Here is a 24,684-nt window from a genome sequence, read left to right on the forward strand (position 1 = left end):
GAAATTTGGGCGTACGTCCATGGGCTAGAGTCAATTATCAATTTGGTAAATATTAATTTTTATAAAAAAAATCTGCCAATATTTTAGAAAAATTTGTGACCAGCTGAAAGTAATCAGCTTTAGCCACTTTAGAATTTTTTTTGTAGAAATATATTGTCAAATTAAATTAAATTTACGTTTGCAATTCAAGTTATTCCTTTATAAACCACTAAGGAAAGTAGTAAAGTAGGACGGGGCCGACTATATTATACCCTTCACCATAATGGTACATTAAACGAATGCATCCTAACAGAACATGAAATTGGATGAATTAAAATATGTGACCTTTATCTAAATGCGAAACGACTTAGATCAATCCGTAAACATGTCATTCGTTTGTTACAATGGGACAAAATTATGTAAATCGATTTAAAGCAAATACAAATAATATCAAAATGCTCAATTTTAATCAAAATACCATGTCAAATCGAAATATATATAGGGACTTTGGTGCACCATTTACCTAAAATCGGGCAAAAATATATATGGGAGCTATATCGAAATATGAACCTATTTTCAAGAAATTTTACACACATCATTCTAGACCAAATTCAGTACACTATGCCAAATATCGTGCAAATCGGAAGATATATAGAGACTTTGGTGTACCATTGGCATAAAGTCGGACGAAAATATATATATAATTCAGTACACTATGCCAAATGTTGTGCAAATCGAAAGATATATAGGGACTTTGGTGCATCATTTACCTTAAATCGGACGAAAATATATATTGGATCTATATCTAAATCTGAACCGATTTTCACGAAACTTAACACACACCATTCTATACCTAATACAGTACACTGTACCAAATTTCGTGCAAATCGAAAGATATATAGGGACTTTGGTGCACCATATATGGGAGCTATATCTAAATCTGAACCGATTTTTCCCAATTTCAATAGGGTTCGTCCTTGGGCCAAAGAAATGAGCTGTGCCAAATTTCATCCAATTTGAATCATAAATGCGACCTGTACTTTGTTTACAATATAACATGGACAGACAGACGGACGGACGGGCATGCATAAATCGACTCAGGCAGTGATTCTATGCATATTCTCAAAAGAAACCATGTGTCTATATCGTTTCCTTTTGCCTGTTACAAACGTATGAACAAAGACATAACACCCTGTACCACAGTGTTGTGAAGGGTATAAAAATAAACATATTCAACACTGGTCTGGCATGGATTTCGTCAAAGCCTAAAAGTATGCTTTAAAAAGTGCATGCAATTACTATTATTTTCTGGAGGCGGACGTTAACGTCTCAAGGCCACACACACCACCAGAAAACCTTTTTCTACCGCATAGAAACACGTTTGGACTTATATGGGAAATTACAAAAATCTTTTAAATTCCTTGAAGCTGAGGTTTGGAAGGTTATAACTCGCGAAATATGAACATATTGCATATAATTTAAATTCAATTCTATAAAATGAAGCGTTATTGTCAAAATCTTAAAATATTAGTAATACATAATAAGTTGCGTGGAAGCTATGATGGTGGTAATGTAAAAAAATGGATGAAAATGTGTTGAAGCCAACGAGTTTTTTTGTGTTCCTTCCTGATTTGTGGCTAAACTACACAACGCACGCACATGTGATCAGTGACTAAGTTGCAGAATACCCAATGGTCATTTTTATATGGTTCTAATATATGATTTTTTGATATAATCACTGCATCCACCCAAAATGGATGCTGACATTTTGAAGCCGGATTTTCCGTGTTTTTTGAATTTTTCTTATATGCACATCCAGATAATAGAATAAACTAATTATATGATTGTAGAACACGTGATTCTGCTTCGTTTAGTGTATATCTCATTAGATTCACATTCATGCATGAATGTGCTCACTGTAGCTTCCTTGCAATTAGGTTCCAAAGACGAAAATTTGGTGCGTAAATTTTTATAAAAAAACACATTTTTTGAGTCTAAAATTAAGAAAGTCCTTTCAAATTCCGTGGAACCCCTAAAAATGGCGTGATTTTAGTTTTTTTACGTGTGGGAAAAACTGCAAAAACTTATTTTGACAAATTCGCGTAAATAATCGCGGGTTTCTTCGAATTAATTTTACATGCATTTATGCTTGTATTGTCAAATTCGCGAATCGGTGTGGAAATAGGTAAAAATACATCGATACGCGAATAATTTGCGTATTTTATCCAAAATTGATTGTGGAGGCACATCCGCGGTTCTTAACCGATCCTTTTATTTTTATTTTCATAGGAGATTACTGAAATCGGATGCGCATAAAAATCGTATGCTCGTTGCGTTATTTTTAGCCATTTTTAGGGTTTTTGCATAGTAAAGTGCATCGAGTGGCACACTTTGACCGCTAAATTAAACATCGAAAAATTAATAACTATTGAAAGACATTGATTCGGTTTATACGAAAATCGCATGCGCATCAACTGATTTCAACTAATTCGCGAATTGCAAGCTTTTCAATATTGATCATTTTTATGTATAGTAAGTGCAATATATTTAGCCATTAATGACGTCAAAACTCTTATCAGATGAATCTACCAATATTTAACAATCAACTAAAAGAAGAAAGCGTCGTATATTTCAGAAGATTAAGGCAAAACCGTATCCTCTTAACCATACTAAAAAATCGAAAATTCAAAAAAAAAAATTGTTTTAATTCAAAAATTAATTTATTTTATTTTCCGATATCTTCATGTTTCTATTTGTTTTTCGCGACTATTAAACCGTATTGCAGTGTGATTTGACTAGTATGCAAAGAAAACAATGGTGTTTAAGCATTTGTGAAGAAATTCGCGAATTACAACGAATAGGAATCCATTTCATTTATATTTGAAATACAAGATTTAAAACCGCTATAACTTTTGTGCGCAGCATCCGAATTTGTGAACGCGAACAGATTTCGAATCAGCATATTTTTCTTAACCTATGTACCAAAAATCATAAATGTGCTCGCAAAAAATTTTTTCAAAATTTTTTTAATGGAATTTTAAAAAAAAATTTTAATAATACTGCTTTAAAATTTTAAAAGTTTTATACACGTAATACTTACGAAATGGAAAGGAAATATTACAGTAACATATATAACAATGCAAAAGCCCTTGAACAGACGTAGGCTTATCGGTGCACCATTTACATAAAATCGGACGGAAGTATATATCAGAGATATATCTACATGTACAGATTTCAACCAATTTTAACAGAAAATATTCTAGACTAAATTCCAACCCCGCTTCCAAATATCGTTAATATGGAACTATTTACATAAAATCGGAAGAAAATATAAACAGGAGATATCTAAATATCAACCGTTTTTACAAAATATAATATACATCAATCTAAACTCAATACAATAAGTTATGCAAAATTGCGTCTTAGTCGGATAAAAGAGTGCAAGTTTGGTGCACCATTTACATAAATAAAATCGGATGAAACTGTATATAAGAGCTATATATAAATCTGGTCCTATTCCAACAAAACTTCGGATACATCAATTAGGACCTGTGCAACATTTTGTCTCTATCAAATATTTGGAGTTTGGTGCACCATTAATCTGAACCGATTCCAATAAAACTCTACGGACATCAATCGGGATCTAATTCAGTACTTAATTTTATGCGTAACTTTTTTAACGTAATTTTGTCTCAATCGGACAAATATTGGGAGTTTGGTGACCATTCGAATATAATAGGAAGAAAATATATATGGAAGCTATATCTAAATCTGCACCGATTTCAAAATAACTTTGCATATATCAGTCCGGATCTAATTTAGTACGTTGTGCAAAATTTGGTCTTAATCTGACAAATATTGGGATGAAATGAGGTTGAACAAAATCATAACCCTAATGATCATACTTTAACCTGCTCACTTTAGGATTTTTTGTAATTCTAGGGACATTTTTGATTCCGCAGACATTTATCAACTTAAGAAAACGATTTCGGTTCCCCCCATTTGAATTTTGGAAGGGTAGTCACATTTTCCAACCAAATTAGGCAAATTACAATGAACGCCCCTTTAAATTTAATTTAAGGGTCCCGGCCGATTTTACATATTTGAATACCCATCTCTTGGTGGATGGTATAAAACGATCATACCGGCTATCAGAAGGTTCTTATGTTTTAAAATGAAGTATATATCTGATTCAAATAGACTAATCGCAAAAAAGGAAATAAACACATTAACACAATTTTATTGTTTATTTTATTTTATTACAAAAATTTTAATGTGGACTTATAGTAGTACATAATCAAAATACATACCAAATGTACTTATGTAGATATGATGAAGTTTACAAAAAAACAACCTTATATAAATGAAAAAGAAAATTACCAGTCACTAGGTTTCGCAGATACAACAACTAATTTAAATCTTAGGATCTTGAGGAGTCAATTTGCAAATTTTAACGGATTCTTCCCAGATACGAATACCCTTTTCAACATCCATGGCAGCAGGACTTAATGTAGCCTCCTTGCAGTCCATGAAATATTTGCCAGTAACATTGGCAACCTCATCGGATGTGGCCAAATAGATGGAGGTTTGCGCGCCACCTTTAGGGGTCTTGAAGAAACCCTTGGTGATGGCCTTCATGGGCAAATTCAAGGGGAATGGAACATTACGCCAGATACCGGAATCAATCATACCGGGATGTAAGAAGTTGACGGTGACACCGGTGCCGGTCAAACGTTTCGACAATTCGCGGGCAAAGAAAATGTTGGCGTACTTGGAGACATAGTACAAATAGGCAGCAGGGAAAGTGCCGATGGGGTTCAAGTTATTTTCATTTACCGAAGCCAAACGATACAATTCCGAGGCGACGATCACGATACGTGCTGGGGCACTCTTCTTGATCAAATCAATCAATAAATGTGTCAAAAGGAATGGACCAAAATGATTGGTGGCCATGGTCAATTCGATGCCATCGACACTGGTCTGTCCACGGAAAGCCAAAGCCATACCGGCATTGTGAATGAGCACGTCAATTTTGCTTTCAGTCTTTAGGATATCAGCGGCAAAGTCGCGAACCGATTGGAAACTGCCCAAATCCAGTTTTTTCACAATCAATTTATTGTTGGCTGTTTCCTTGGCAATTTCATCTGTAAAAAGGAAATTAAATAATTAAAATAGTCACAAATATAAATTTATTTTAATGGACATTGGGCAATGCCCACTCACCTCTGACAGCATTGGCTGTTTCAAGATTTCTGCATGCCATGATAATACGGGCACCACGCTTGGCCAAATCACGGGCGGTTTCTTTGCCAATACCACTGTTGGCACCGGTAATTATAACAGTTTTACCTTCCATTCTTGTCTAAGGGAATATAAACAAATAAAATTAGTTTATTTTTATTTAAGGAAAATACCATTTTTTGTTGATTTTAGGGAACAATAAAAATTAGAAAGGAAATTTGAAGAATTCTGTACAATTGGGATTAATGTGGGGAACATTTGGCCCTAGAAATAGAGGGAACCATACAGATTGGTAATAACATAATATATGTACAAATATCTAGCAGAACCAAATACCGTATATAATATCGGAGCAACATTGGATAACATAATCTGATAAGAGTCCAAATAAAAAAAATCTCCAGACAAGTACTTGCAAAACCATATTTTCATATATAAAAACATAATATTAAATTTGAATAACAATTCGAAACCTCTTTAAGTACGACCGGTCCGAATTTGTTATACCCTTCACCATGTGGTATATTCAAATTTTTCAAAAAAGTGGAAAAATTCATATGGTGATTATGCCATTGTAAGTTGTCTTTGAGAAGGTAGTTAATTTGGGAAAATAATATACCAAATTAAAAAAAAACGCACAGGTATATAAACGGGACTCTGAACTTCAACATACAGGAAAAATTAAGCAGGGTCTTTGTATGTATTTAAAAAAATGAACCCATATTAAAAAATATATCCAAAGAAGTTTGTTATTCAACAGGTATTCATAACATTTCTGCAAATGTGTGTTTTACCCTTCAAGAATTCGGAATGTTGATTAACAGCCTCTTCCGCGCAAAAATGCGACTAAAAAGTACCGAATATCGGTCTGGACCATCATGTGGAGGCTATGTCCGAACATGGAACGATATTGAATATTATCTGCAAAAATCACTCTCCAGGAAGCCGGGAATGCCACTTCGCTGCAAATATGCTGCTAAAACCTTAAAAGTATCGAAAATGGGTCGGGACCATTATGTGGAGGCTATGTCCGAACGTGAATCTATATTGAATATTATCTGCAAAAATATTTCTCCAGAAAACCGCAATGCCGAATAACAGCAACTTCGGTGCAAAAATGTGGCTGAAAACATAAAAGCACCAAAAATGGGACAGGACCTTTGTGAGTCTCTTTATTGCGGAGTTATGTAAAAACTTAGGCTATAAAAAATTGTCTGCAAAAATGTTGGAACGATATTGCATATTTTCTGAAAAAATTACTCTGCAGGAAACCGGGACAGCAACTTCGGTGCCAAAATGCGGCTAAAAATATGGAAAATGGTTCGGGACCATCATGTGGGGGCTATGTCCGAACGTGGATCTATTTTGAATATTATGTGCAAAAATCATTCTCCATGAAACCGAAAATGGATCGAGATCTTTGTAATTCTCTTTATCAAAACTGTCAAAACTTGGGACTATAAAGAATTTTTTTCTGCAAAAAGAATCTTGAATGTTAAATTACAGCTACTTCGGTGGAAAATGCGGCTAAAATCTTCAAACTGGGGGTTACATCAAAACGTGAACTTATACTGATCATTTTTGGGTAGAGTATCCCCTTAGAAACCAAAATATCAAATAAAAGCCAATTCGGTTCAGAAACGTGCTGAAAATACCAAATAATGATAGGTACCTCTACCCTGACATTTGTGCCAATATTGTCAGTTTTTCGTACAGAGATTTCCTATCCAATGATAATCCAAAATATCAAATAAGAACCACTTCGGTTCAAAATTGTGCCTACAATCCCCGAAATACTAAAAATTGGGAGATGCCGTTATATGGAGGCACTACTGATATGTGGGCCGGCATTGATAATTCTTTATGGGGGAAAATTTGACATCACACGAGATCCCAAAAAGTTACAGTCAATTCGGTTGAAAAGACCAAATTTTTTGAGGTAAATTTACATGGTAGCTATGATGAGATGAAAATTCCAAATTACAACCAATCCAGTTGAAAAATTCCGAATATTGCGTCCTCCATTGATGGTACCGTTATATGGCGGCTTTACCGAAACGTGGACCTATATATACCACTTGCAATACCAAACATCCTATGAGATGTAGCTATGTGTGAATCACATAAAATTTTATTCTGATCAAAAGTTTCGAGATTTTCTTGTTTGAAAATGGGACTAGGACTTAAAACCCACGGTCATCATACAATGATACATTTTCTACATAGTCCACGTAATAACATCGTAGGTAGTGAAATTATATCCTCCTTTGTTTAGTATCCTTTCAACGATCATCATTAAATCCACACCAAATTTATATCGGCCGAACTTACGACCTTTTTCCTTGTTTTTGTTGAAAATAACCCCTATACGACATTCATAAAAAATAAAATCTCATTAATTTAAATATAGTAACGTCATCTATGCGAAATATCGGAAAATTTGCAATAAACATGTACCTGATTGATTTATCTCGTCGGAATATTTCGAACAGTTTATAATACAACTTAGTATTGTAGGGTCGATTGACAATAATATATCTTTGCTTGTAATGTAAACACTTTAGTGTTTTACTCTTAGGTTATAATTAACAGTTAATTAATTTTAAATTTTATACAATTGATATTTAATTAAATGTTTAACCTCTGGCATAAAATAATAAACTTAACCACACGAAAGATATATAGGAAAACAAAACAAAAACAATAGATTTAAAAAAAGGATGGGAAAAATTATACAATTGCAGTATAAGTAAATACGTAGGTATGACACCTTTTAACAAAATTAAAAGAAAAAACAAATATTTTTTTTGGCAATATATTTAAAATTTAAATACAAAATGTACACAATTCTGGTATTTTATTTTTTACAAGTATAAATTTTTTTTTAAACAATCCCCACTGTATCTCCAATTACGATTACTTAGAATTTACAAATGGATTAAAAAATAACAAAAACAACTCTGAGGAAATTCCATAATACCACAAATTGTAGTTTATTATTATTTTTTGGAATTAATTAATAGTAGACGTTTAAAGGAAAAATTTTACAACCAATAACCAATGTGTGAGTAATCCAAGGGAGGAAATTTCCATATAGAAACAATAAAAAAATATTGAAAAATAAAAACAAAACAAAAAAGTCGTTACCTCGGTGAAACACCTTCCCGCTGTAATACGCAAATAAAAACGTAGACTAAACAAAGTGGCAATAAATGCTGAGATGACAGCTATTATGAAAATATCTCGTGCATAATTTTCAGATGGTGGTAACAAGGCCAAGAGACCCATCTATAAAATATATACACACACATATACATTGAAACATATAGTTATTACAGATACATGAGATGCACAAATGTATTATATAAAAAAATAAGATTAATTAATATTTATTAGGATCATTGATCGATGGCATTGTATTTGAAAAGTATTGCTGTTGTTATTGTCTTTTGGGTTCAATGTATTCAAATTTGATTTACAAATATGCCATTGACATAAATCTTATTAGCATAACATAGTTTTTTTACGAAAAAAGATGCAATAGGATTATTAGGTTGAGGTTTTTAATATTGAATTGCTTTTGTAGTTTATATAACCTACGGAACTACAGTAAATGTTAATCTAAAAATGTCAATAAATTGATAAATTCTTAATACCTTATTTTCTATCACATCATCTAGGTTGTTGCTAAGGTGATTTAATTTCTAAATATAAGACAAAATCTTGAAAAAATGTGGCAAAAATGTTGCCAGGAGAAAATTAATACCAAACTACAGACACTCAGGTCGGGAAATTGGAACCTAGAAAATTCTAAAACTAGATCGACTCAGCTTGTCGAGATATGACGATCGGTATACTTAATAGTGGGTCTAGGACCAATATTTCGCGGCGTTACAAACTCTTGGGTCTGCATAAAGCTATAATACACTGACAACTTAGTTGTGTAGGGTATAAATAGAAACATATTCAATATAGAACAGCAAATAGAAAACCAAAATATCATATTGGAGCTAACTCGGTGAAAAACATGTCGGAAATCCTAAAAATAACGAAAATTAGAGGGTTGCATTATATGAAAACCATACCTAATCATGAGCAGATATAGATACCTATTAGTAAGAGCGATTTGCCACTCATCGAAAACCCTTGAACCAATATTGATAATTTTTTGGTAGGGAGATTTTCTTTTCAATGAGAGACCAAAATAAAAAAATACAGTGAATTTGTTTGAAAAAGTCCACAAAATCCCGAAATAAGGAGGTACCATTATATGGAGTGCTACCCTAAAATAAATATTGATAACACTGTGCAACACTAAAACCATGATCCAATCGGGACCGCCAAAATCTGAAAGCTTATGATGGCAGCAGAAAACACCTAGCTATGTTTTGAATTATTAGCTAAGGTTTTTGTTGAAAATTATTGCTGACCTTTGTACTTTCTTTTTATACCCTTCACCACACTGTGGTACAGGGTATGACTTTGTGCATGTCTTTGTAACAGGCAAAAGGAAACTAGACAGACACAGGGTTCCTTTGGAGAATATGCATAAAATCACTTTCTGAGTCGATTTATTGATGTCCGTCCGTGCATCTGTACGTCTGTCTCTCCATGTTAAATTGCAAGCAAAGTACAGGTCGCATTTATGATCCAAATTGGATGAAATTAGGTCACTTATTTGGCCCAAGGACGAACCCTAATGAAATTGGGAAAATTCGGTTCAGATGTAGATATAGCTCCCATATATATTCGTCCGATTTCATGTTAATGGTGCACCAAAGTCCCTATATATCTTTCGCTTTCCACAAAATTTGGCATAGTGTACTGAATTAGGTCTAGAATAATGTGTGTTAAGTATCGTGGAAATCGGTTCAGATTTAGATATAGCTCCTATATATATTTTCGACCGATTTAATGTGTATGGTGTACCAAACTCCCTATATATCTTTCGATTTACAGGAAATTTGGCACAGCGTACTGAATTAAGTGCAGAATTATGTTTGTTAAGTTTCGTGAAGATCGGTTCAGATTTAGATATAGGTCCCATATACATTTTCATCCGATTTACTACAAATGGTGCACCAATGTCCCTATATATTTTTTGATTCCCACGAAATTTGGCAAAGCGTGCTTAGAATGGAATTAAGTGCAGAATAATGTTTGTTAAGTTTCGTGAAAATCGGTTCAAATTTAGATATAGCTCCCATTTATATGGTGTACCAAAGTACCTATATACATTTTGATTTCCACGAAATTTGGCATAGCGTACTGAATTACTTCTAGAATGATGTGTGTTAAGTTTCAGAAATCGGTTCAGATTTTCTTATAGCTCCCATATATATTTTCGTCTAATTTCATGTAAATGGGTTCAGATTTAGTACAAATTAATCTCTTGCAAGTGTCTTTGAAATGAGTTCAGATTTAGATATAGTTCCCACATATATATTTTAGGTAAATTTTTAGGAGTTTGGTGCACTCCTAATGTTTGCCCGATTGACACGAAATTTTTTGACAACGTATCAGATTGGGACTAGAACGACGTTATTGCGTTTTGTTGAAAGTGGTCCAGATGCAGACATATGGTCTGTTCTCCTACTACAAGATTCTACGACTTTCTACTACGATAACGAAATTTCCTTTATATTATTGAAGAAAATAGTAAAATGTAGTAGATTCTTGCAGTACGGGAACAGACCAATAGCTTCCATATATATATATTTCGAACGGGAGTCTGATTGGGAACAAATTTTGAAAAGTGCTGCATACCGAATAGGGTGTATCAAATTTGCTTTAAATCGATTAGTCTGCCCGAATGAAATGAAATTTTACATAGGATGCAGAAAATCATGTGTATGGATTGATGTTGGCCGGTTAACTTATAGATAAAGGTCACATCTTTAAGTTCGTTCATGTCAGGATACATATGTAGAATATACCCAAAGTGGTGAAGGGTACTCGTCGGCCCGGCTTGAGGTTTTTAAACCCGGCTTTAATTTGCCGATTTGGAGTAGATTTTCAATTAATACGTACGCTTATCACGTGAAATATCGATTTTAAGAAGAGTTGTTTGTTTTACTTTGACATTTCCAAAAATTACTATTATAGTTTATCCGCTGGATTTAAATAATTTTTCACTATTCGCCCTGGTTTTATGTTCATATTCGTAATATAATTTATAAACCCTTCACAAGTACACCGTTATATGTTAATTACCGATAAAATTATTGTTAACAGGTTTTGATTACTTAAGCATATTTATGGCAATATTACTTAATACATGCAATAAATAAACAACAACAAAAACAAAATGTTATATTGAAAACGAAATCGAAAACGATGAACCACAATAACAAATCGAGGTCACAAGTGATGAGAGAGGCTCTGCACAGTGTCAAGGAGAGAGGAAATGTTTTTTAATGATAACCCTTTCTAAGATGTTCGATGATTTAAAAAATAAATAAAAAAGTATACGAAATTTAAATATTTGCGTAAAAAATAAATTAATTTCCAGGCACCTATTTGTATCCCCTCAGCCTTTGGCGAATGAGGGTATATACCCTTCACTACGCAAAAAAGTCGATTTAAAAATGTCCTTCGATTTTATCCAAATTTAAAAATGATGGACCACACCTTTTGGTGCCAACCCCTTAGAGGGTAAAAATTTGAAAATATTTTAAAAATTATATGAAGCGAAAGGAATATCCATTTTCATCCTAAATTTGCTCATCGACCCATCGGCCTACCACCATTCTGGCACCTCGCCACAAAGGGCAAAATTTTAAAATAAATTGGTAAACCTAATATGAAGCGGAATATCCAAATTTATCCAAACTTTGAACAGCACAATATTTCTAAAGTCCTAAGGTGGGACTTCTGACACCTCCTACAAACAGATTCAATGTTTTGAAATTTAAGCCTGACTTTGCTCATAGAAAAAAAAATTAGCAGACCTAGATCAAGTCCGATGCTTCTTCTGGTATCTTTTACACACAGAGTAAATCCAATATCAATTAAATTGAGTGTCCGATTTGATCCAAACTTTACACATCGTAATATTTTTACCAGATCTATATAAAGTCCTAAGAAGGGACCAATCGACCCACTTCTTCTTGAATCTCCCTCACATAGAGTCCGAAGATGAGGTATATATGGAACTTCCCTATGCTATGCATTTTTTATTCGAAATTGGTAGTGTTTTTAAAAAAGGTATGTTCAAAATTAATTAACGATATATTTTGTTCGAACTTTGATGTTCAGAAATCCTATTTAGAAAACATACATTTTGTCAAATTCGAAAAATAAACAAAAATATCGAAATTTTATTCTTAAAATTTTTTTCTCATAAAAAAACTATTTCAAACCACTGTACTAGCCAAGAAAAAAAGGTAGCCAACCCGCATTGGTATCAAACCAACATGACCATCAAATCAATTATTACACACACACACAGCCCATTGGTATTTACGAAATTTTGGTGTTGGTATTTCAAAGCAAGCACACCAACCGTCCAATATTAAGACCCCACTTTCGCTTCGAAGTTGACACAAGCATAAACAACTAAACAAAAGTTTTGCCGAAAGGTTTGTTCGATGACAAAACAGACACTCCTACAGAAGATTCACATAATAATGGTCGGAAATATTACAAAAACAAAGCAAACTTTATCAAAGTTCAATGTCGACATGTGTAGACCAGACGAAAAAAACACTAGCACTAAGCATAAAAACAACACAACAAAACGAAGCATCAGTAATGAGAAACTTGAAGTTAATGACCGTAAGAAAAGTTAAAGAAGATGGAACGGAAGAAGAAAACTACCACGTCACACAGAAACCAAAAAAAACTATGAACTTAATTAGAGGCAATTTTTCCATCAAGTGTTGAACTCTACACAGTTTTCCATTATTATTTTCACTTTTCCATTAATTATACAAGTCATCGTTAAGTTCACCTTTCTTATTGTTTGTTTGGAATTTATACTTTAATTATTTTTTTCTCAAAAAAAAAAAAACTTACCTTTTTATGTTAATTATATATAATATATTTTTTTTTTTTTTAATATCGGCTTAGCTGTTTCCACTTTATTTCGAACAGCAAACTAAAAATCCACACAACCTTCGCCTTGAACGTTTTGTTTAAGACTGGTCTTTATAGCCATGAATTGAGCGGCTCTATAGTAAAACTCACGTTTAAACCATAGCTTTGTGTATGTATAGTTCGTTTTTTTTTTTTTTTTGTCTTTTCTTATAATAATATTGTTATGGTGTAGTTGGCCCACTTCATATTCGGTCTCTAAACCGCTAGTTGCAGTAGCAACAACAACAACAACAGGTTGCTTTATATGCTGAGATTGCATTTTCAACACAAACAAACTCATTTTTGTTTTGTTTGTCTCTGAGTAAATGTTTTGTTGTTAAATGAAGTTTTTGCCAATTTTTAGTTGGGAGAGAGGCAGTGAGAGTAATTTTTGATGCTGTGACTTTTCTTATGCCTCCCTCCCATCAAGATAGTTATAGCGAGAAATCAAGTTTGTTGCTTAAGTCTTTTGTTTAAACATTAACATAAAAAGAGAAGAGCGAAATATTGTTGTATAGGGGGATTTTTCTATGTCGCACGCTGACTATTAATTATCAGAGGCGCTTGGTTGTATTTTATGAAAGACGATCAAAATGTCATATCTATGTCAGAGTTTATAGGTGACTCTATAATATTATTGTTTTATTCACATGCAATTATCTACTGTAGGTTTTGTGAAATAATTAGGCAGAGAAAAGGCTACTACTTAAACATGTATGAGACAATAATAAGATAAGATTTGTTTTTAAGACATCTTCTACGTATCAGTGGAAATAATAAAATAATTGAATGTGATATTGCCCAGAATCGGGAGTGAAAGAGCAAATTATGAAAGGAATGCTTTATTATTAGGCCATGGTTATATTTCTAGACAAACGTACAATATAACTAAAACATAAGGGCCCTAAAAAACAACAAGATCCGTATCTATTGTATGTCCCTCAGAGTAATTTTCTGTCTGATATGCATTTTTATACCCTCAGCCTTAAGGGTACCACAAAAATGTGTATCATCGAATTATTGATTTAAGACACCAAGTACCATTTAAAGGCGACCAGATTTTGAAATTGAAAATTAGTAAAATTTGTTTACATATTTTACAGACCGGGGGCAGAACTAACAGCATGTGTTATTGTACAACAATCCGAATCGGATATAACAATTTAGAGGTAGAAAAAATATTAATGTCACACGTAAACTCAATTGAGAATACTTGGACTTCATTCACTGTTAAGTTACAAACATCGAATTCAACACCAAAATATCGAAAACAAATATTTTTTACTTACATTTGAAAGGGCAATTGTACCTATCATTCAGAAGCCGGACGGGCCGACTATATGATACCCTTCACCACTTTGGGCTTATTCAGCAGATGTATCCTAACAGACGTAACATTTTTGAAGGACCATAAACATAAATTTGGATGAACTAAAATATCTAAATATGAACCGACTTAGATCAATCCAATTAACATGAAGTCGGGCGTGAATATATATGAGCTATGTCTGCATTTCTACAAAACTCCAATACCTAATTATATGCCCAATTTTGTAGGTTGTGTAAAATTTCGATTCAATTTAACTAACATAAGGACTTTGGTGCACCATCGGACGAAAATATAAATTGAAACTATATCAAAATCTGAACCGATTTACACGAAACTTTTCACAGATTAGGTAATTTGGGCATTTACTTAAAATTGGATGAATATATATTAGAGCTTTTTCCAAACCTGAACTGATATCAACGAAACTTGGCACACGTTAGGCTATACTATCTTCGGTAAGTTTGCCTATCGGTCCAATTTTGGGTCCTTGGGGCAACATTTACTTAAAATCGGACGAAAATATGTATGGGAGCTATATCCAAATCTGAACCGATTTGAGCAAAACTTGACACACGTAATGTTATAGTAACGTCAGTACGTTGTTCAATATTTTGTGTCAATCGGCTTAACTTTGGGTCTTTGATGCACCATTTACTTATAATCAGATAAAATATAGGGTAAACGCACCTAATTCCGTCATGTACCAATAGTCGGCATATGTTTTATATAACTTCAAATAACTAAAAAATTCAATAACTAAATATGAAAAATACCGTGTGTTTGCGTTGATGCAAAATATGAAAATAAATGGAAATAAAAACACAATTATTTAAGAATTTTTTCCAAACGTAGATTTGAATTGTTTTTTTGAATTGTTCGTTGAACAATTAATATTACCTTTTCTACAGGGTGTAGGGGTTGATGCTTTTTGGTCGTGAACCAAAGAACGAGTGTAATGTAAAGCTAAGATGTCACAAAGCGGCGCTTTGACACAGTTACTCGTTAGATTTTGCTACTACCTTTTGTCTTTAGAACGAAATACTAAAAGACGTATACAAAGGTAGTGAACAAAATCTAACGATGGGGGTACAATTTACTTGAATTCAAACTTATATTTCAAATTAATCACCTTGAATAATCTTTAATAACACTGCATCATATCTCTGTATAACATTTAATCTAGCTAAGTTCTTATTCAGTCAAAATTTGGCATTTGGTCAATGACGTTGTCAACACAATTTTTTTCATTTCTTAAGAAAAAATTAGTGGGCATTTCGATTTCAAAAGACTTGTAACAATATTAAAATTATATATTTTTCACAAGGATCATATTCGTAATTGTAAAGAACATACAGGAGAATACATTAGAAATTAAAATCATAAAAAAAATATTTGTTTTCCTATAGTCGGCATATGGCATATAAGCACCTATTCGATAATTTTGGCTCAAAAATGTTAAATTGGAAAAATGAAAAATGATTATTTTTTAACAAAAAAATCAGTTTTGAGTGGTTTTACATAATGGAAGACGTGGTTTTAATCTTAAATTATTTTAACCTCTGAAATGCATTATTTAGCCATGCCGAGAATTGGATAAAAGGTTCCCGAAGCCGGCACCATGTTTTATAATTTAATATTTTAATAAATAAAATTATTTGAATGAAAATAGCAGAAAAATTAATTAAATAAATAATTTTTGTTTAACTATAATACGACATACCGACAATTGGAAAAAAATTGCCGACTATTGGCACAATGACACTATTTTAGCTAATTATCAATTTAATCTACTTTAATACATATTAATTAAACAATTGTTTATTGCATCGGGGAGTAAACAAAATCTGGAAACATATGAACATAAATACAATACAGTGAAAATAATGCTCTCGGGATGGTGCAATGTTTAAAATGCGAAAATTCTTAAAGTGCCGACTATTGGTGCACTTACCAATATGGGAGCTATATTTAAATCTGAACCGAGTTCAACACAACTTCGCATACGTCAATCTGTGCTTAACTCGGTACGCTGTGCTGTCACAATCAGAGACACTTTGAGTGTTTGGCACCATTTGCATCAAATCTGACGAAAATAGATATGGGAGCTATATCGAAATCTGAACCGATTTTCTCCAATTTCAGTAGGGTTCGTCCATAGGCAAAATGGGCTATGTAAAATTTCATCCAAATCGTAAATGCAACCTGTACTTTTTTTATAATTTTACATCAACAGACGGACGGACATGCCTACATTCTCAACTCAGACATTGATTCCATGCATATTCTCAAAATGAGCCATGGTTCTATTTCGTTTCCTTTTGCCCGTTACAAACATTTGCCAGTAAACTTGACATTCTGGGCTCGTGGTGATTTAATAACACGTATTCAAATTACAAAATAGCCAGGCGTAATCCATGTTTGTTTTTATATATATATATATATAAAACTATTTATTAGTGGAGAAAGTACGACATTGTCCACCAAAGTGGTAAGGTAGGGAAGACTATAATTTCGGATCTCGCCACTGAACCACATCAGTTCCATTAGTTTTTTTTGTTGAGATATTGTCCCCAGAATGAATAACAAGATAAAAATAGCATCCCTAATAACCTGCCAACACTACTGGAGAACATTCTGAATATAAGTCCATGTTTCGGCTATATTTTGAATGTCGAATTAAGTTCGAGCAAACTATCAATATGAGCATGGTTTAATATTAGGTATCAACTATAAATATTGACCTTCGTAATCCGACTATGATAATCACACTGCTGCGCAAGGTTCATGAGATTTTACTGCAGGAATCAGCCAATTTTTTTTTCTTCGAGAATTATTGTTCCGGTTTAAAATAACTCTTGTATATACGGAGAGCCGTGTAGAATATCATATAGTCGGCACCGACTTTGCTTCTTTCCTTATTCTTTGTTTCTTTTTTATATTACCAATTCTGTTATCTTCATCTGTCTTGGCAATCTTAGTAAAACGTACTTTACTATAGACTTCGAAGTATGAGATTCGTTTTCTTCTGTTGGTTTTGAATTTTTTCGTATTGAACAGACAACACTGGCCAGGTAGTTGTGTTGGTTTTTTTTTCACATTTTAAATACGTTTTATATGATTCATAAAATAAATTTTATAACATGTCCTTGTCCTCTCCCCTTGGAGAGGGCAAAGTTTTCTTTTGTTAAAGGAAATTTTAAAGGTTCTGTATAATATTCATCTTCTAAAATCGAGCTTTTGGTTGTTCATTGACTGGATCCAGTGGACGACGATTACAATATTTTTTATAACTACCCAAAGAAGTTCTAGCTGCACTGGGTTATATCTTTACTTTATCCACTTTAGTGGCATCACATTCCATTTCATGGAAGACATTTTCCTCTTCAATTTTCGTAAATCTACAAAGTTCCATATTTATATTCGGTACCCGAAAATGTAACCGAAAATCGTGGTGCTCTCAGTTGCACCGTTGAATTACCCGTATTTCTCGTAATATCAGACAGTAGAGTCAAATTTGCACTCACGCTCTTATTATTCAACATAACCTGATTATCACTCATGGTTTGTTACTTATATCAAATTTTTTTCAAAAAAACCACACATAGTCCCATCTAATCATTTCAAGATTTTAATACTAATTATAGTTGCATTCATTTTAATTTAAATATAGTTTTTATTTGTTATTTAAAATAAATAATAACATATTGATAAGTGGTATGCTAATAATAATAAAATAAATATTAATTTATATATACTTGATAAACAATAAAATTAAATGCCACATAATAATAAAATAAATATCAGAATAGTTGTATTTAATCTTTACGATATACTTCATTGGCAATTTCATTGGTGGAACTTTGTAATTGTTTGGTCAATGAATTGTACCATTCGTTGACATGCTGTGACATAATATCGACAATTTTCGAGACTTGAGTTTTAAATGTTTTCACCAATTTCTTTCCCATTGAATCGATTTCATTATCTGAATCGGATCTGGTACTGCGTACAGCTTCATCGACTTTATGTTCAAAGGCGCGCATGCGGCGTGGAAACAAACCGCTGGCCGAGGCAATGGGTTGATCATCCTTATCAACAATATCGTGGTGTGTGGAATCAGTAGGGGTTTCGGTATCTACAGAACGTTTCGAACGTAATGGTGATAGATCCCACCAGGGTAATTCATCAAATTTTGTTTTAGGTGTTGTTGCTTTATCGTCATCTTCCTCATCGTCATTTTTATTTTTATTTGTTTCTCCAAAAATATTACCCGACATGAAATTTGAGAAACGTGACTTTTCAGGTTTGCTTGATGTTTCTAAATGTTCCTCCTCTTCTTTGGAATCTGGCTCACTAGTATCCTCATCCACGTTATGGGCTTCTTTATTCTTTTCACTTATATTCAATTGAGCTTGAGCAAATTCATCGGCATTTTCCTTTAATGGGTCTTCGTGGAATTTTTTATCCGTGTTAAACATTGACGTGGCCAACTCCTCAAAATTCTTACCAAACACATTGACTTTATCCTTTCCAAAAGGTTTATTGTAATTTTCTGCAAAAAGCAATGAATTTAAAGTGGGTCCCATATTCATTTTACTCCCTTCCCGTGGCTGGTTAGGATTGAGGGCTTCATAGAACTCCGTGGGCAATAGGCGCAAGGGTTTCATTTCACTAACAACATCCTGATTACTTCTGAACTTATCCAATTTTTTATTTTGTTGGCCCGCTTCGATTTGTAACTCCTCATCCAGCAACTCTTCTCCATTGATATTTGCAATGTTCTGTAGAAATACATCACCCTCGGGTATTTTAATGTAATCCGGTTCCGATTGGACGCCAACATTTTTAAAGAATTTCTCTTCGTCAAATTCCAAGTCGTCGAAGGTTCTTTTATTCAATTTCTTTTCGGGTTTCTTAATTTCGGTTATCTTTTTCACAAAGGCTGTCTTTTTGCCATCGCGTGTCATGAAAAAGGGCCCGGTGTAGCTATCCGAATTTCTAGCCGATCGATGTAACAGAGGCATATCAATATTTAATGGTTCCTGAAATAACTTCTGTAACCAGTCCAGGGCTGCCTTTCTCTTGGAGGGAGTGAAGGCATCTCTTTTCAAGGGAAATCTTAAAGGTTCCGGAAGTTTGATACTATCGGTTAACGTCTTTATGCCCTCAGTGCCAGCTGTAATGGCATCTTCTAAAATAAACCTTTTTTGACGTTCATTGACTCCACCATCCAATGAGCGTCGATTGCGATATTTTTTATTGCGACTCATTGGAGTTCTGGCAGCTTCCTTAATCAGCTCCTTTAGTAAACGATCTGTTGAGGAATATCTTTTGACTTTCTCCACTTCAACTTCTTCTTCTTCACTTCCCATTTCTTGGGACACATTTTCCTCCTCCACTTCTGTGAACACACAATGTTCCATATTGACATTTGGCAGAACCCAGAAAGTCACTGATGACCCTGGTGTTCTCAGTTGTACCGTTGAGTGGCCCGATTTTCTCTTAATCTCAGGCAATAGAGTTGAATTTACGCTCACTCTCTTATTATTCAACATAACCTGATCATCATTCATGGTCAAGGCATATTTCCACAACTCCGTATCGCGTAGTTTGGTGGTAGAACGCACGGAAATTGTCAAAGGCATTTCTTGTTTATTAATGACCATAAAAGCCAAACCACCGGATACACTATTGGCACAATGGGTATATAGCTTATTGTTCCGTCCAAACAACCCAGTCAGTGGTTTGGCATCAAACACCCTCGAACCCATAATTTTCTTAAACAGTGCCGTTACAAAGAAACTATATTTTGGGTTTTCTAATTCCGATAGTGATAAGTGTTTGAAAATGGTGTTGAAACCACTATTGGCGGCATCACCCATCGTCTGAGCCCAATCTAAACCTTCGTGTAATTCTTCGTCCATCATTGACATCATCAAGGAGTTTTGAGTTTGTGGCAGTGTCAACCAAACTGGTACCTTTTCTTTAAATAGTACCTTCAGAGCGGGATCTTGGTCTTTGAGAGCTGCACTTAGGCTATTGCCAATGAATGTATCGGGAGATCTGTTCAAAGGAGAAGAGAAAAATACGATTTTTATGCTGTCAGTACAGAAAATAATATTTATAAGGATGTTATATCTAAAAATGGATCGATATTATTATTTTTTGTAAAAAGATTTGCCACCCAGGAAAACCAAAAAAAAGTAAAATTAGAACCAATTATATTTGAAATCTTAAAATACCTTAAATAAATCTAACCTTTTGTTAGATTTCTCAGTTAAATATTCTGGGGCTTATCGTGATTTTAACAGGCGTACAGACAGAGGGCTGAACAGAACAGACCTTGCAACCGAAACTGAACACAATAATAACAAAAAATATGAAATTCGAACCAATTATTTTTGAAATCCTGAAAATACCTTACATTAGGATGGTACCTTTATATAGGAGCTTTGACTTAGCGCGGTATTGGTAAAATTTGCCTGATTTCAAAGCTCTATATTTAAGAATTAGTCTTCTTCCCATCGCATATAGAGTGCTATTTAACATTCTGTGTGAATGACTGAAACCAATGGCCAATGACATTATTGGACCATACCAATGCGGCTTCAGACCTGGCAAATCCACCATAGACCAGGTTTTCACTCTACGCCAAAGGTCATACCAGAGGCAAAAGTAAACAGAAATGACAATCTGTACACAAAACCATACACGTTACTCGCCAACGCCGATGACAGCGACATAATGGATCGAACATTACAAGCGGTAACGGCCACCATTGAACAAATTGAGAAGGAGTCTGCCAATGTGGGTCTGATAGTAAATGCCGTAAAGGTCAAGTAGACTCGTACCAACTGTGAACTTCGGAGGAGAATAGTATCAGGCAATAGATGCCACCAGACTAAAATCACACACACAGAAGAATGGGTGCTTGCGTAAGCAGCTTAGGCAGCTCTTGCAGTGTTTGGGAGAAAAAATCTCCGAAAGATCTATGGACCGATCTATGTCGACGGTGAATATCGACGTCGAATGAACCATGAACCACCAGCTATTCTCGGACATCGGCATTGTTAGACGTATTGAGCTGCAGCAGCTACAGAGGCTGGGATATGTTGTACAAATGGATGAGGATGCCCCAGCTCAAAAGGGAGCATACTGATGGTTCACGCAGAAGGAGAAGGCCTCGAATTATTAAAGATCTTCAAAGAATGGTCTTTCAAATTGGAAAAACTGAGCACAAGATCGACTCGCCTTTTTTAAATTAGGCTTATATTTAATATTTTAATATTTTGAGCTCTATCGTGATTTAAACAGGCGTCAACCACGTCAAACTGTTCGAGGACATAGAGAAAAATCATACCCGTCCGTCGACATAACCAAATATTGTTGATTAAATACCTGTTTGGTTGATATCATCGGGAAGGCCCCTGTCATAGCCCCTTGGACAGGTCTTCCCGCCCCAGCCACATCAGTGGAGAACTCCATAGTGTAGAGAGAGTTCCAAATATACAAGCCTATCAAGCAGGTCTGAATATCAGACAAAAGATATAATCGAGAACCATCCATTGCAGAAAGGGAGAAACAGCTGCCTCCACAGACACAAGTAGTCTTAGCACAGTCAAGAACTCCGCAATTCCTTATGGACACAAATTGATTTGGTACCTAACACATGCACAGCATGTGGACTAGAACCACACGATACGTTGCCCTATTCGAATTTCCCATCTAAGCCTACTCACGAGTCACCGATTTCCCTATTGACGCTGCCCATACAGGTTGCAATCTTCCTTGATTTGGATACACAATTGCAACAATTTCAGTTCCTACAACAACAACGAAAGAGTTCCATCAGTACATGTCGCCACTAAATCAACGGCCACATTATTTACCACATAGCATATTACAAAAGCAGTCATCCGAACGGAGGTCCAAAGGTACAAATGAGAGCCTTTAGATCAAAATGTCTATCAAGCAGAATTGTGTCGTATTCACACTGATGCAGTGGAGGAAGCAATTCGAGAATACAAGGTGAATACGAAAACTCCAAACGGATAGCAGTAGGAGAGCAGCGACGAACCAGAGTGGTTGTGCCTGAATTCAGTTTTGGGATTTGGATTTGCTGCCTCAATTTGTATTGGGCACGAATTGATGGTACGGTGGACAACATTTGCTCGGCATTTGGCAACGATCCAAATGACATGCTACACCTCTTCAACTGCACAGCTGAAAACACTTTCCTAACACCATTCTCACTGTGGACCGGAACCGGTCGCAGCTTTTTTGAAATGGAGCAAAAAACAGATTAATAGAAAAATTAACCGCAGTCTAAACTGCAACAACAACAACTAGCATGCGGATATACAATTTTCTTCTGATCAAGAATATAAATACTTTAAGTGGCATCCGACGAATATATCGAGGTACTTGCAAACGAAGTGACAAATGCAACCTTCCTTCCACCTCATGATGGACATAACATACAATTCTTCTTCTATCAAAAATTCGGTACCTATTAAAGTCATCCATACAATATTGTATTTGGTTTTGTACTTACTCAACCCATCCGAAAGCTGTATTCAAATCTCGTGACATTTCAATATAACGACGTGTTTCATCCGGACTACTGCCCGATGAAATGTCAGCACCCATAATTTGCCAATTGTTATCGGCATCTCTAAAAGAATCCACCATTAAATTGAATGTTTTCAGTTCGTTGACATAATCCGTGGCGGCAGAGGTGCCAAAATCTAAAAAGAAACACACACACATAGATAAAAATAACAGATAAAAAATGACCTTTAAATTATATCCTTACCTGTTCCCAATTGCCAAATACACTCATTAATACCAACGGCTTGAGAATTATTTAAAATTTTCAAGGTATGCATGGGATCCCAATCGTTCGGTGTATATGGAACTGGTATTACCATTGTCCAGTCCAAGGCTCTACACAAAAAAGAAAATCAAATAAAAATTCAATATTTTTATTTATTTGAATGTTGTCTGTAAGAGCGATGATCATTTGAATGAGTTTTGATTTAGAGAAGCCAGACTTTCCTTTTCATTGCAAAACTTCGATTCGAATGAGAAAAAATGACTTAGAAATGTAATATTTTATTTACACACCATCCTTGTAATGGTATCCTTACCTTGTCCATTTATTGAAACCCTTCCACACAATCTTTGTGGGATTGCGTAGCTTTGTATTCCTTTTGGAGGCAAAATAATAATCACCCACAAACTTTAGATGCGAGTGACTTAACATTGAGGCCATGCGGGTAATAGATTTCCTATAAGAAGATTTATAAATTAAGATTTATAAATAAATTATTATTATTACTTATTAATTAACCCTTCTCCTTCCACTTACCTATGCGAACCATCCAAGGCTTCATACAAATCCTCCGGTTTCATGGTAAAACTTACAAATTTATCACTTACATCATTTACCGGCCGATTAACATTTAACTGTACCATAATATCGGCATAAGCAACTGTCGCACACAGTGCTACAAATATATACATCACAATTCTTTTCCAAGACATTTTCTAAAATTCTGGAAAACTTGATCTTGAAAATTATTAACAACTTAACTCTTCGACTCGTTGTAACCAACTACTGCCCAGAAGCTAATAGTTGGTGATCTTTAAACACTTTCTGTTGAATAATGTGTAAATTTAATTTTTTTAGTTTATATATAACCGCATCGTTACTTTAAGAAAAATTCTTTGTCAGCAAATTTCAGCAAAGTTCATTGAAATTAACAACGGTCATGATGTTCTACAAGTTCATTTGCATTCGTGTGTTTCTTTGAACGCATTTTCTTTAGATCTTTGCGTACTCGAGAAGTACATTTTTAGTAAATCAGTAATACTAGCTCATAGTTCTTTTAATTACAAAAAAATTATAATCGTGAGAGATCACAGAGACCCACGCTCCGCAATATTAACAAATATTAGGTTAAGCAAGTAAAAATACCAACATAACCTTAATTTATATATTTAGAATATAAAAGAAGAGTTGTTGAACTACGCAATTGTCAAAACATGGACCTATA

At 34.2% G+C, this 24,684-nt stretch overlaps 2 protein-coding genes across 3 annotated transcripts; both read right to left on the reverse strand.

Annotated features, from left to right (window-relative positions):
* Nucleotides 1–4,357: 4,357 nt before the first annotated feature.
* Nucleotides 4,358–13,273, reverse strand: LOC133325390 (retinol dehydrogenase 14). Of its 2 annotated transcripts, none has more exons than XM_061534161.1 (3): nt 13,237–13,273; nt 5,203–5,341; nt 4,358–5,123 (listed from the first exon to the last, which is right to left on the reverse strand). In XM_061534161.1, exons 2-3 carry the CDS (start codon nt 5,333–5,335, stop codon nt 4,393–4,395), a joined length of 864 nt encoding a protein of 287 aa, XP_061390145.1. In that variant the 5' UTR covers nt 5,336–5,341; nt 13,237–13,273; the 3' UTR covers nt 4,358–4,392. The 2 variants fall into 2 exon arrangements, with proteins under 2 accessions (XP_061390145.1, XP_061390144.1); XM_061534160.1 differs by lacking the exon at nt 13,237–13,273 and adding an exon at nt 8,368–8,389.
* Nucleotides 13,274–18,441: 5,168 nt separating this feature from the next.
* LOC133325397 (uncharacterized) lies at nt 18,442–24,172 on the reverse strand. The gene is made up of 5 exons (XM_061534167.1): nt 23,997–24,172; nt 23,776–23,916; nt 23,442–23,572; nt 23,181–23,373; nt 18,442–20,689 (listed from the first exon to the last, which is right to left on the reverse strand). Exons 1-5 carry the CDS (start codon nt 24,170–24,172, stop codon nt 18,442–18,444), a joined length of 2,889 nt encoding a protein of 962 aa, XP_061390151.1.
* Nucleotides 24,173–24,684: the final 512 nt, after the last annotated feature.

The sequence above is a fragment of the Musca vetustissima genome, unplaced genomic scaffold (assembly GCF_032173495.1).
Source record: "Musca vetustissima isolate MV318-11 ecotype Yass unplaced genomic scaffold, APGP_CSIRO_Mvet_v1 utg5761, whole genome shotgun sequence".
NCBI lineage: Eukaryota > Metazoa > Arthropoda > Insecta > Diptera > Muscidae > Musca > Musca vetustissima.